The sequence below is a fragment of the Haliotis rubra genome, unplaced genomic scaffold, assembly GCF_003918875.1.
Source record: "Haliotis rubra isolate DU_JTF1 unplaced genomic scaffold, ASM391887v1 Scf1529, whole genome shotgun sequence".
Classification (NCBI taxonomy): Eukaryota; Metazoa; Mollusca; class Gastropoda; order Lepetellida; family Haliotidae; genus Haliotis; species Haliotis rubra.
This window is the reverse complement of record NW_025765480.1, coordinates 1-13713: the sequence shown is the minus strand read 5'-3', so window position 1 is coordinate 13713 and position 13713 is coordinate 1. Positions and strand designations below refer to the sequence as shown.

The following is a 13713-nucleotide window of genomic DNA, read 5'->3' as shown; positions in this document are numbered from 1 at the left end:
CTCTGCAAAAGTCGACGGGTAAAGTATTACTGAGGGAGGGTGCCAAAGCTGCCGCGGGTGTTGTGGGCGACGTGGTCACGGGTAGTGCAAAAGCGTCAGAAAGTATAAGACGGCGTGGTAGTAGAGCTTAAAAGCACAATGTCGGGCGTTTTGGGACCATTCCTACAGGAACGTCGAACGGTAAGCGCGCAGGCAAATTAGTACGGTACTCAGACACCGATAAAACGTAGGAAAAAACAGAGGATTTCTATGGTTGGCGTGGGACGTAGCGCCCTGTTGAAAAGAAAGAAGCGTAGGAGAAAGGTTAAGAGAAGTTTGGTATTCTAGTAGAGATTTAACGTAGTTTCAAATTATGATGTCGGGGAATATGGATCACGTGCAGTGCGGTAAAAGTGAGCTGGATTTATTTTCGCTACCGGGTATGGTTTCCACGATGACGGATTCACATTGGACCAAATATAGCCCCGTTACGGGTCTCGGACAGCTGGACGGTACCATGAGGTTTGATATCAACAACCCTATAAACAGCTACGTAGACTTGGCCGAATGTTACCTGAGAATTGTATGCGAATTTAAGACGGCGGATGGTCGTGCTACCGTCGCTGACAATATGGTGAGCGAGGATGGTCAGACGGTGACTAGACACAGACGTGTGCGCACCAGTGACAAACACTCTACATTCTCTATTTCGTGAGGTAAGGGTGATAGCGGGGTCTAACCAGCTAGAATTAACGGACAGTCTGGGTACATACCCGTACAGAGCGTTTATCGAGACCCTACTGAGTTGCGATCAATCGCAAATAGACAACAATCTGGTAGCGCAGAATTTCATTAAAGATAAGGCGGGTTGTTTCAATAACTTCACTCTAGGGCAGGGAAATTCAAACCCGGGTTTCGAGGAACGACGACGCAAATGCGTCCCCAGTAGACCCGTAGAGCTCGTCGGGAAATTACACTCTGATTTGTTTATGCAGCATAGATATCTCATAGACGGTGTACCTTTAAAAATTGAACTGATACGTACCCCCGCATAATTTCTACATGTTACATGGTAGCACAGACCAGGCTGGTACTCGCATACCCGGCTATGCTTGCCACATACTATCGGCCGAGTTTCATGTGAGACAGGTAAACGTAGCACCCGCCATTAGAGACAGTCATATCCGGGGTTTGACGCGTGGTAGCACTGTAAAGTATCCTATAGCTCAAGTGAAAACCACTGCACACGAGATTCCTCAAGGCTTGAGAGAATATAATTCTGAACACTTAATAATGGGTCATATCCCTAAAAGAATAGTACTCGGTCTCGTCGACAACGAATCCTTTGCGGGGGTTTCGAATAAAAATCCTTTTAATTTCCAACCTTTTGCATTGACTGAAATAGCCGTAAAAGTGAACGGTCAGGTGGTAGGTAAAAGATGTCATACCGTCAATTTCGAGCCCGACTCTACGCGAATGTATCAGACATATTTGGAGCTGTTTAGAAATACGGGTGGCCTTGGGAGAAATTCCACGCACACGGTGACTCTGGAAGAATTTTTAGACGGTACTACGCTGTTTGTGTTCGATTTAACGCACGATTTGGGTGCCGACATGTCACACGTGTATCCGAAGAGCTCTGGTAAGGTTGGCATAGAATTGAAATTTTCGCAGCCAACGCCCCGAGCCTTGACGCTGGTGTGCTATAGAGAGCTGGACAGTATCATAGAATTTGACCACTTTAGAAATGCTACAATACACTGATGTAGACGACGGACGGGTTACATATCCTTCTAAAATGTTGTACGGACGAGATTTACAATGGTTTGGACATAACGACCCTTTTCTTAAAAACTGCTACGGTGGTATCAGTAGTAGGGATACTTTGGAAGAGGTGTGTGGTAATAAAATACGCGATATTATGCTTAGCGGGGTGAAAAGATTGAAATATCCCATACTGTTTATTTGCAACACTGACAAGAAGAGTGAGCCGGGCAGTCACTGGTTCCCGTTAAGTATAGAAGCACCCGGTAGATTACACATACACGACTCGTACGGTATAGATTACACGCGAATTTGGGTCGAATTTCACGATTTTGTGTCAAAATATGGTCGTTTGCAATATACCTACAATAGAGTTCGCGCGCAGAGTCTATCGTCTGTAGCTTGCGGACACCATAGCCTATATTTCAGTAGCTGTCGTTCTAGGGGTATTTCCAGCGACGAGATAGTGAAACATTACAGTCAAAAGAACACGCTTAAGAACGATTCGATGGTTTTCAGATGGTACGATGATAGCGTGAAACGTATGCTCGAAAAATTCGAAATAGGCGCGGGAGTAAGGTTGTGTATTCTTAGTGGATTCTGTTTTGATTAGCGGTGACAGAGACCCTAGTGTGTTTGCTCCGACACTCTTGTATTACGAAGCATGGTGTACAGGTGCTTAGTGCCTTGGGGGTGTGGATTGGCTCGTGCCCCCGGGGGTTGACGATGGTGTCACCCCCCGTCGCTAACTTGACAGCTTGACCTCCCGGAGGATTGACGATATGTCACGCACGTCGTTAGACTGACAGCTTGACCTCCCACGGAGGGATTGACGATGGTGTCACGCACGTCGTTACCCCTGACTGACTGACCACGAGATAGTCAGTTAGAACCCGACAGCCGGAGAGCGAGGTTGTGTCCACTCACTATAGCAAAGTTGTCTCAGTACTACGATACTCTTAAATACCAGAAGGATGGAGAAAGGGGTCAATTGTCCGACTGCTATGAGGATGATACCGACGCGAGGAAGCAGCCAGTGACTTTATCGGACTATGTATACGAAGACGGTGTAACTCTGGATGGTAAATATCATCTTCAACGCGGGTACGACACCTGTGGGAAACAATCATCGGTAGTGCACAGAAAGCTGCTGGTCGATTTAAGTCAGAACTACTGCCACGAAACGATGTTATGTGGCTACGTCAGGATGGCTACTTTAAAGGACTGGCCCGAACAGTTGGTTCAGAAGGGTAGACAGCTAGTCCGGAGAGGGTTTTATTATACCGGTGTTTCGGACAAGGTCGCGTGTGCCTGGTGTGGATTACGATTGTGGAAATGGTGTGCCGAGGATGATATCGACTTTAAACATCACAGGTTTAGCCCATCATGCTCATTCCTGAAAATTACGTGTCCCTTCAAATTCGACAGTGATACGAGAACTGCTTTGTGAACTGAGAGCTGAATTGTGAGTAAAAAATGTAATGTAAGCATATTTACGAATAAAATTTGTGAAATGTTACTTACTAGTACTTGCCTCTGTTGTGTTTTATAAAAAAAGTGTTGACGATGTCCCCCGTGGGTATATTTTTGGGGGGATGGTTTAAACAATGAAGAATACGATGTTCGTACGGTCTTGTATTGTAGAGAGCTTTACATAGACTGTCCGACTTCTATGGTAGAATATAACCGCCTTCCCGTGATGTATTGTAGAGAGCTTTACATAAACCGGATGGCGTGTTATTGAGCGTCTTGTTACATTTGTTTTGCTGCCTTGTATTGTAGAGAGCTTTACATCGACAGCACGACATTTACAGACCTCTTTCAAAATTGTTCCCTGTTTGGGGTTTACTATACGAGGTAAAGAACGTAACACTCCGTACTGCTTTGCCGTTTTCTACCTCACAGATTTGTTTTTATGTAGAATATCACCGTGTTGTATTGTAGAGAGCTTTACACAGACGTGTGATTAAGAGTGTGTAGGTATGTCTTGCGGTCTAGTATTGTAGAGAGCTTTACATAGACTGTACAACATTCCCTAGCCTCCTTCAAAATTTAATGGTACGCTAATGGTGAGGTAAAAAATGGAGATTATTTGACGGACGCACTAGGATTGTTATGGCCGCCATTTGCGTGTGTGTCGTCACAGAGATGGCGAGTCAGCGCCTTTTTCCTACGTCAGACACTGTGACGTCTTTTTCCTACGTCATAGCGTGGTTAGCTCCTCTTTTCCGTAATCGCCTCCCTGTGACGTCATGGTGATGGTGGGTCTTTTTCCGACGTCACAGGGCGGTCAACTCCTCCCTGTGACGTCATGGTGGTGGTGGGTCTTTTTCCGACGTCACAGAGCGGTCAACGCCTCCCTGTGACGTCATGGTGGTGGTGAGTCTTTTTCCGACGTCACAGGGCGGTCAACGCATGACACTGTTATCTGTTATCTTCCAGTTAACTGACTGAGTGACTGACTGACTGATTTGGTTTTACGCCACTTTTAGCAATATTCCAGCAACATCACGGCGGGGGACACCAGAAATGGGCTTCACTCATTGTACCCATGTGGGGATTCGGCTTGACGAGCCAACGCTTTAACCACTAGGCTACCCCACCGCCCCTCCAGTTAACTGACACGAATAGAACAGATGCAGGCCCACCAAGAAGGCTGGAGACATCCTACCAGATGTCATCAGACAGATGACAGTAAAGAGTTATTTCACTTCAATGATTTTAGATGTGTGTGACCCTTGGACTTTACGTTGAAAGCTTGTTTTTGTCGCTCCATCTCAGTTTGCTCAACTGTCACACATCGGTTGTTTTATGTCATTTTAAATATTTTATGTCGTTGAGATTGTGATCAATACATTTGACTTCAGACGTCATCTTTAAGTGTTTTAAAAGAAGGGTGATTTAAAAGTAAAGGTTATTTTCGTGTTTGGTGTTTAACGCAGCACTCCGCAAAATTACTTATAAATACAATCCAGTTACTTTGACACACCACACTTCGTCACCACGCCCGAACCACAGACCCATCATGTCGACCTTTACGACCAGAATGACATAAGCCTTTTATGTCCAGACATAACTGATAGCTGGTACAGAAGGAAGAGGATCTATTCTTTTTGAGTAAGTATTTATCTTCAAAACCTTAAAAAATGTTCAATAAAATACCTTCAACATCTATATGTGCAGTGTTAGGGTTAAAGTTAAAAAGCGAAATGTGATTAGAATTCAAGAAAATAAAAACAAATATCCGCATAATCTTCCCTCTGACTATTGTTCCTTTATTTGCAATCAGACAGGTAACTACTATCACATATCAACAAGTCATATAATCACATAAGCAGCCACGTAACTGGATATTTCGAAGTTTCCTCCTCGCCGCATGTTAGCATTCAAAAATAGTATGCACATTCATGGAATTATTTTAATTGTGGCACAACCTGAAACTGTTCATTCACATCGTGAGCTCCTTACATTACAAATGAAAAATGAAACCTCTCCAGCCTTCTCATTTCAAGTCCTCTAAGAAAGAAAATGATGACCGTGAATGATATCGGAAGGAGACGTGACTGTGTAAAATTGAAACACATTGTAACATAAAGAATTCAACTTTGAAAATTTATAATTAACGAACAATAAAATTGCCACCTTCAAATAACTGACCCCAACGCGTGTTACATAAATTGTGTAATATTGGTGGCAATTTTGGCATTGATTTGTGTGATCTCGTTTGCATAAACCTCCAAACAATCTAATGCGTCTATCAACGCGTAAATGAATATCTACGAGGAAATATGTTGAGTCCAAACTTCTTTAGTTGGTTATATCACATACAAATTACAATTTCTAACAGAAATAAATCAAACAGTGATTCCAAGTCTGCTATTGTAAGTCAGCTCCAGCAAGCAGGTGTATATACTTACTTATCAACTGTGGTTATATATGATATGAAATGCCGTGTTGAACAAAGGCACAACATATGGTTGTTACACATGGATTACATCAATGCAAAAGTGAACTAGTCTAGATGCTGAAGTAGTCAGAAAGGCTTATACATTGTCTAAACATCCTGTGACACCTGATTAAAATCGTTTCAAAGAAGGATTCAATCATCTGTCTGTGAGTGACCAGCATTTCAGTCCTTGGATATCACGCGAAACTGTGATGATCAAATAAGTATTGGTTTCAGACGTATGGTCAAAATGTGCTTCCCCTCATATATGAAAGTTTCAAACATTTATTTCTGATATAAAACCAAATAATGTGATAAGGAACACTGTAAAGGTATCTGATATTTAGTAACATGTACCTATACTACCTCCATGTGAAGTACGTTAATTTCATTGTTCAATGACACTTTAACAAGCTTCCTACCGGCTCGGGTTATACTGCTACAAAGAGGCGTACATCAGACCGTATTACCCCCGAGAGAAGCATACAATTGCAACTTATAGTGTACCATAGGAACCAGAACATACGCAGATAGTCCAATTTCGGCATATGCTCATTTCATTTTTCCTGCAACAGAATACTCAGAGTTATCTTCTACTCCCGATGTAGTATCATACGGCGAGCTAACAGTCTCAGAAGCATTGGTTCCCCTATGAAAATGGTCATAGTCGTCTTCATCTGTGTTCCTTTCGGTCGTACTGATGTCGGCCATTGCCTTAGTTGCAGAGGCAGCAGTGTCGTAGTCATTCTGGTGTGTCTGAGTGTTGGCTTTCTTTTGGAAGTGATTGTAACCATAACTATCTTCTCCAAAATTTTCTTGCTGGGCTATTGAAGGTGTTGTGTCGTAGTCACTGATCTGAAGGGATGGCTTGTCTCCAATGTGATTATAGTCACCTTCAGCTGCAGAGACTGTTGAATTGTCTCTTACAGTTTGATTCCCAGCAGGTTCGATGGTGAAGTAAGTGTTTGTAGTTGGAGGAAGACCCATGACATCCGCGGTAGCGTAGTCATGGTCACAGTTCTGTGTCTTGAGGTCCTGGATTTCATGGTAGTTGTTCTGTTGGATCTTACCGGCCAAACTGTAGGTCATGTCTGACTTTGCATCTATAGAAGGTGTCGTCGCTTTCGATTCGCTGTTCGCTCGTCTGGAAGTCAATTTAGAGATTTTAATAATAATAAAAGTACAATAATAGTTGTTTTGTGAACATAGTTCATTGCAGTCATAAAGCTGGTAAGCAATTCAATTCTGTCTGTGTTTACACTTGTCAGAGAGGTACACACAGTACGTGGTCTACAGTACCAGTTGTCCGTTTTTCATTTTTATGGAAGCCATGGTGGCTGAGAGGGTTGGTCGGTTGTTCTTGCGATTAGGTACCTGACTCTGAGGGTGTGGGTTCGAATCAAGGATGGGACTCAACCCAACAAAAGTACTGGAATCTGTACCTTACTGAGAAACTGTAATCCCAAATATAACGTATGTTACATTTGCCAACTTTCTAAATGGCATTGTGTATTCATATATTTACAAATATGTAAAATGGAATGCATCAGTACTAACCTCTGCCGTATGATCCACGCTGACACCAGTGTTACAACCAGTACAGCTACGACTGTGGCCACAACTCCACCAGCTATTGCACCAGTGTTATTTCCCGTCTGTCCTAATATCAAGGCAAACATTATGTTAACGTAGTTATCATATATTTTGGCGGCCAGACAATCAACAATCTGAATTTGTAAATTAATGCTGGACGAGTTAAGTCAATGACATATATTCATCGTTGCTTCAGCCACCCGTGCTTGTCGTAAGAGACGACTGAGTGTTGCTGCATTTTATTGTATCCCTGTTGCGGATATATTCTTATGGGTGTGGAAAGGGCATTGTCGCTTCCATTTGTACGTCCAGACTCGAGTATTTAGAGACTGTCGTCATATAGATGGAATATTTCGGTAACCGACATGAATATTTCCTCTTGCACCTCTTGTAGACACAGCTGACAAGAACGTTACTACGATGGTCTGATAATTGTTTTTCCCGGCCAACAAAATACACTGGAAAGTTATGTAGCGGAGCCTAAGAAGCTCGTAGGAACTTGATTATAGTATATAGAATTTGGTCGTAAGAATTATTCTTCAAATACTAATTTATGTCCTAGGAAAAGGATCAAAGAAGTCTTTTCAAGTCACCAGCCCCTCCACATGTGCCTAGCTGCATGCAACACCTACACTACTGCCTAAAAGGTCATTCCACTTACACGCGCGTGCAACGCGTGACGCAACCCGTGTGAGTCGCGTTGGTCACTCATGTGGAACACGTGAGCCACGCGTGTGACACCCGTGTGACATACATACATACATACATAACGATGAGATTAACTTCAGTTGTCGGCATTGGTTACTCATATATCATCTATGTTCATATACAGCTTTGTGTGTATATAACTGAGTCTCCCGCAAACATACAGTGTATCAAATTTATCGTTCAAATACATATTTGTTACAAGCTCTTAGGTTAAAGGAAGCTGAAAATTCCTCAAAATTGGGATTATCATTCGCAATTAGATGTACATTTGTGAGAGGGGATATTACAATACAAGGTGCTGGACTGAGGAAATGTGGTGAAATCGATATGAGTGATACTGACTCCACTATTTGTCCATAGTAAAGCATTTACATTACTCTGGTGATGTGGTATGTTTGTTGTTGAGAAACTGTATTTACGGTTGACCCCGTGCTTGTACCTGTTTGAGGAGAGACATACTGTGTATTGAGAGTCACAAGTTCCAATGACAATGGAACATGATAGAAGTGATCATACATCAACTATATATGGGCAACATAATGGAAATATTCATTGGTTACGTACATGTGGTTGTCAGATCCTCAGTTTCACACACTATACTAAACGGGTCTGCAACTATTATCTTTTGACGCAGTTAAGCATCTATCATAATTCTGTTAAAAACGAACAGCGGTTGAAAGTGCGCAAAAACTAAGCTATTGTCCACCGACATTTACCTTGAGCATTTTGACGTAGGGACTAGTGTTGTGTAAGCTTTATCTCAATGTCAATACAGATACTTTTCCTACATGATATAGAAATTACGTACACATTATTTGTAGAAGAGAGTATCTTCAGCGTATGAAATAAGCCAAAAACCCAGCCAGACATCAGGGCTGGTAACTTCAAAATGTTACCAGCCCAAATTGGATTTAACCAGGCCAGACAATCAAAAGGATAGAACTCAATTTTTAGTTACAATGAAAATTGAATAAATCTGAGACATGTATTTATTGTCTAGCAGACTATTCACAGCAGTCATTTTCAGAGAAATCAGACTAAAATTTTATCTAATTTTTTTACCAGACCATCAAGCTGGCTAGCTGTAAATTCAGACCGTCCGTCAGAAATCTAGCCTGTCTTGGTCGGTCGGACGGGCCTTATTTCATACACTGGTATCTGTTGTAACTATCCATTCTTACCGTTGATCAGAAGCCAAATTGAATACCGCTTTGACAAATCTAAGTATATCGGAAGCTCGGTTGTCACGTTAAGTCTCTCAAACGGTTCAAAAACAGTCGAACAATTAGTCGTTGTGACGTGGGTTCCATGTAGAACAGACAGCTGTGATAAGCATTGTCCTGGAGGTCCTCGTCTTAGTCTCACGTCGAGGGCATATACTGACATGCCTGTAGCATTGACATCAGCTTTGAAGGTGCACATGTAGGTGCTGTTTTGGACTGTACAATTAGACATAACTGTATCTCCATGGGTAAGTAGGACCTTAGATAATCCCTCTGCACTAATGTCCAGGGATTCATCTTCTGGAAAAGTCAATGAAGCATTTTCTGCAACATTCATAGTCTTAGTCATTAGAAACATCGAGATACACACGAGCGCCTTATTAAGATATGCACTGAATTGCTTAATTGTCGGGCGATGATTTCTACCTTTCCAGAATTACATGCACGTATGAGTTCAATGTAGACTTTCAGGGAGGCTTCAGTGTACATCTTCTTGTGAGCTCCTCCATCAGGAAGGTATTTTACTGGACTCTCTACTGTTAGCTTTAGACGTTAGATTGTCAGACCGTTAGATTTCACTGTGCACAGATACCAAGATGTGAGATATGAGCACCCGAGAGCTACACAATTAGAGTGTACAGTTCACATTAAAAAACTAATTGTGTAGTATGTACATCACATACGAATTTGAATTATAGAAAAATCAATGACAGTAAAACCTTTATATGGAATGGTCTATGTTCCGACACAGCAGAAGCTTGAGAGTAAGCATTTTGCCCACTGCATGTCCTTTGTTAGTGGACAGCGAGTGGAACCAAAAACCAAGTTTTCAAAGCGCTTGCATTGTTACTTCACGAAGCCGATGCATGCATGGAGATACGCATCTAATGATCACTTCTAAAATCGCTAAGTAGCATACGTTTGTTATCAACAGATAAAGCAATAAATGTACCTTACAAATAGCGAATCGCTCTGTTTGCCTCACCAAAATAGTCATTCGCTGATAAATCAGTTCGTAAAACGAATGTAAATGACGACAGATATTTCGATATATACTGAGCACATATTCATGATTGTAGTGACCACAACATTCTGAACACGTTATCGTAAGATTTAATCTGTCTCTAAATATAGAAATAAAGACAGACTCTTATTCAGCTAAAACAACAACAGACAATTACCTTCAATACACCGATATTTGACAACAGAGAATGCAAGAGCAGCACTCCGCCGGGGAACAGGATAGCGACAGTTTGTCTTTCTGGAGCAGTTGCTGTAAAGGGGGAGAAGCTCGTTGTTGCTGAATCTGTGATAACCATGTTCTGTCACATTCGCCGGATTCACGGTTTCGCAGTTAGAAATACCTGTCAACGCACAGTCTGAGTTGTTTGTATAATATGCGTAAAAAATGGCGATCTTCTGGGTGGGGTTGCAGCGGAGGTCATGTCGAACACAGAACAGACGACCGGATCCATAGCATGCCTTACTGGTGTATGTTGTACCTACATGAACGACACGACGCATGAATGAACATTTGCTGTGGAATGAAATGCAGTTTGAATGCTATGTTTCGGATTATTATGCTCTTGTCCTTTTTGTCCGTAACAAATGCGCTTATGTCTGTCTATATATGCTCACATGCACCACAGATACAGCTCTATGTACAATACATTTCCAAGCTTGAGATTCCGAATGCTGTTTATTAGACTATTTAATGGCGGCGTGATAATCGAAACTGTCAGTAATAATCATCGATTCAGTATTTCGGGCAAATGGTACACAATAACTAGCTTCACAGAACTAAGACTCGCTAAGATACATATATGCGTATTAAAATATAACACTCGTTTAATTAAGTTAGATAAATTGATGATAAAAACTTTGCCTTGACTGTTGAACTCATTACAGGATTACACTTTGGACTAAAAAAATGCACGGCCTTGCACAATTGCTGCTATTCACGAGAACAGTGACGCTTATTTTGAAGATTTGTTTTGGGTGTTATCTTATCATATCCAAGTTTATTATACCCAAAGTCGACACGCTTCTATAATTATTTTGAATCTAATGTATTCTATATGTGATATGGATTTGTGTCAGTGGTAATCATGATAAAACTGTCGAAGTTGTTGTTCGAATTGCTAGAAAAATGCAGGAAGCATTGCATTTTCGAGGGAAAAGACCACCTTTGTTCACTTTAAAAGCACCGAGAACAAGACACTTATCATTTCAATGCACTCAGTGCAGCCTTGAGAGCAGTCAAAGTGCAGAAGTCAGGAAAAGACATCTATTCATTATGGAACTAGTTCGGCATACCACTAAAATGACCAACGGAGAGGTATATGAATGCTTCAGTGTGATACCTTGTGGCGTGACTTTGGAAACACCGTCCACAGAACGTCCATAAAAACTCCGTTCAGCTGTTTAGACATTTTCAGCAAAACTTTAACATTTTAGGCCGTCTTGATAGTGGCAGTCCACCATAAACAACCCCACGTCAAGACAGATTCACCTCCAACACCACAGGCAAATGAGGGCTATCTAACGAGAACAGTTCGACGACGTCGGCGCCATCCATGTAAGACACCCAGCCCAAGTAAAAAACATCGGACAGACTGCGATTGTGATGGAAGATGTTCTGTTCACCGATGAGGCACGTTTCCCTTTTTCACTGAGCTGACGGCAGGACCCGTGTCTACAGACGCACTGGTGACCGTTTCATCAAGATAAGTAAGTTCTCGACTGGGGATCGTTTTAGAGGTTAGGTTATTTCGATCTTATCTGACAACAGTTTCAACAAGGACGCCAATGCAGTGACGTTCCGCGACGAGATTGTACAAATAGCCACTTTTACTATTTTTACGCAACAGATCATATGTTGCTCCGCGGTTTCTATAACGGCAGTAACTTAATCATGTTAATGTTAATGTGTTATCCGTCCCCAGCAAGATCCCCTTGACAAGATTTGTCACCCACTGAACATGTCTGGGATGAAATAGAAAGACGTCATCCTAATCCTCCAACTTCAGGAACTCCACAAAAATCCATTCTCGGATATGTAATGATCTTCGCTAAGGACTTCCATGGACGTCTAGTGGCTTCTAATGAGACGGGATTCCAGGCCTGCATCAATGTACAGGATGGACACACCCGTTATGATTCTGTGAACTTGCTTGTGTTTTGGCTCATTTGTATATGCTCGGGTTGTATTTCCATCAACACATCATTTGCGGCTGTAAAAGTGTATGACTTATTCTGTTTCTTGTTTTGGGTCTCAATACCTTTGGCCTTTGGGTATAGATCTTAGGTAGCAGTTGACAGATATACATTGCATGTACTTGCACCAAGTGAAAAGTATTCGTTCCAAATGTCGCTCCCAGTATATCTACGCAAAACGCAAAATAACGTTACTGTTCCTGTATTTCCTAGAATAGTTGCTATACTTGCAGGTATATGCATAAAGGTACCTATGCATAAATGCATCAGCAACATCCCTGTCTGTCTTTGTCTATACACGGAAAGCTCTACTGTTTTCGTATGCTCACCATTCGTTCCATATGTCCATATACATGTATATCTTTACCTGTAATGAACTGGCTGAAGAATGCAGCAAAAATAGGTGACATATATCAAAACGACCACAGACTTTCCCATGACGTTGACTCTTGAACTCGTCGCATTATCACGGAACGTTCTTCCTGGTTAAACACCGCCTGCACATGAAGGACATGCAATACAGACAACTATGTACAGGTCAATGTGGGTACAATGGTGATTATCAACGATATCATGAATGCTGCCAACTTTATAATGCGAGAGACAGGCTGGTGTGAGAGGTAGCCCTCTTAATGAAAAATATATTCCACACGACTTGTTTTCTACTTGTTTGATGGGACATTAAAACGATATAAAAGCTATGAAATTGTTAGTACTACTAATCAATCTCTTTTTGGAAAAGTCTAGTGGTCAGAACTTTACGCTCGTTACACCTCGAGACCCGGCTTCTCGATTCCCCAGAGGTATATTATTATTATGCTAACATTTGCATAGCGGCGATATCAAGCTCAGCTGAGCTGGTCAAAGGCGCTTTGTTTTTCCCTCGATCACTGGATGTCAAACTCAACGGCACGTCGTATTATCAATCTCAACTCCTTGGTATCATACGCTGCCAACTCTTGCAGCCACTAGACGCACCGAGTAAGCATGGCTTTCCAATCACTACGAGTTACCTATTCACAGCTGAATTGGACTTGGACACCCCAGGTATATAATAGGTATAATGTGTAAAGCCAAACTTGGTATTCAGGGAAGATTGCCAGAAAATTATCTCTTTACTCACCAGTTTTTGTGTTATGTATCATCATAGAGGCTTGGAACACAGAGTTCCATCTCATCCTACCAAATATCCTTGGTTGTTGTGTGAGTTGAGTACATCTTGCGAACAGGTCACTTGTCTAAGAGGACACCACATGGTACGGTTCCCTATTCACAGCTTTGTGC

At 41.9% G+C, this 13713-nt stretch overlaps 1 protein-coding gene across 1 annotated transcript; it reads right to left on the bottom strand.

Moving 5' to 3' along the window:
* Positions 1-4992: 4992 nt before the first annotated feature.
* LOC124270573 lies at positions 4993-13707 on the bottom strand. Its single transcript, XM_046705588.1, has 5 exons — positions 13553-13707; positions 12797-12926; positions 10395-10715; positions 7247-7349; positions 4993-6833 (listed from the first exon to the last, which is right to left on the bottom strand). Exons 2-5 carry the CDS (start codon positions 12837-12839, stop codon positions 6242-6244), a joined length of 1059 nt encoding a protein of 352 aa, XP_046561544.1. The 5' UTR covers positions 12840-12926; positions 13553-13707; the 3' UTR covers positions 4993-6241.
* Positions 13708-13713: the final 6 nt, after the last annotated feature.

Coding starts and splice junctions, on each gene's coding strand:
- LOC124270573 (XM_046705588.1), bottom strand. CDS start 12,839: ATGTCACCTATTTTTGCTGCATTCTTCAGCCAGTTCATTACAG. Junction 10,716..12,796: donor CTTCAGCCAGTTCATTACAG/GTAAAGATATAC, acceptor TCGTTCATGTAG/GTACAACATACACCAGTAAG. Junction 6,834..7,246: donor GCGTGGATCATACGGCAGAG/GTTAGTACTGAT, acceptor ATTGACTTCCAG/ACGAGCGAACAGCGAATCGA.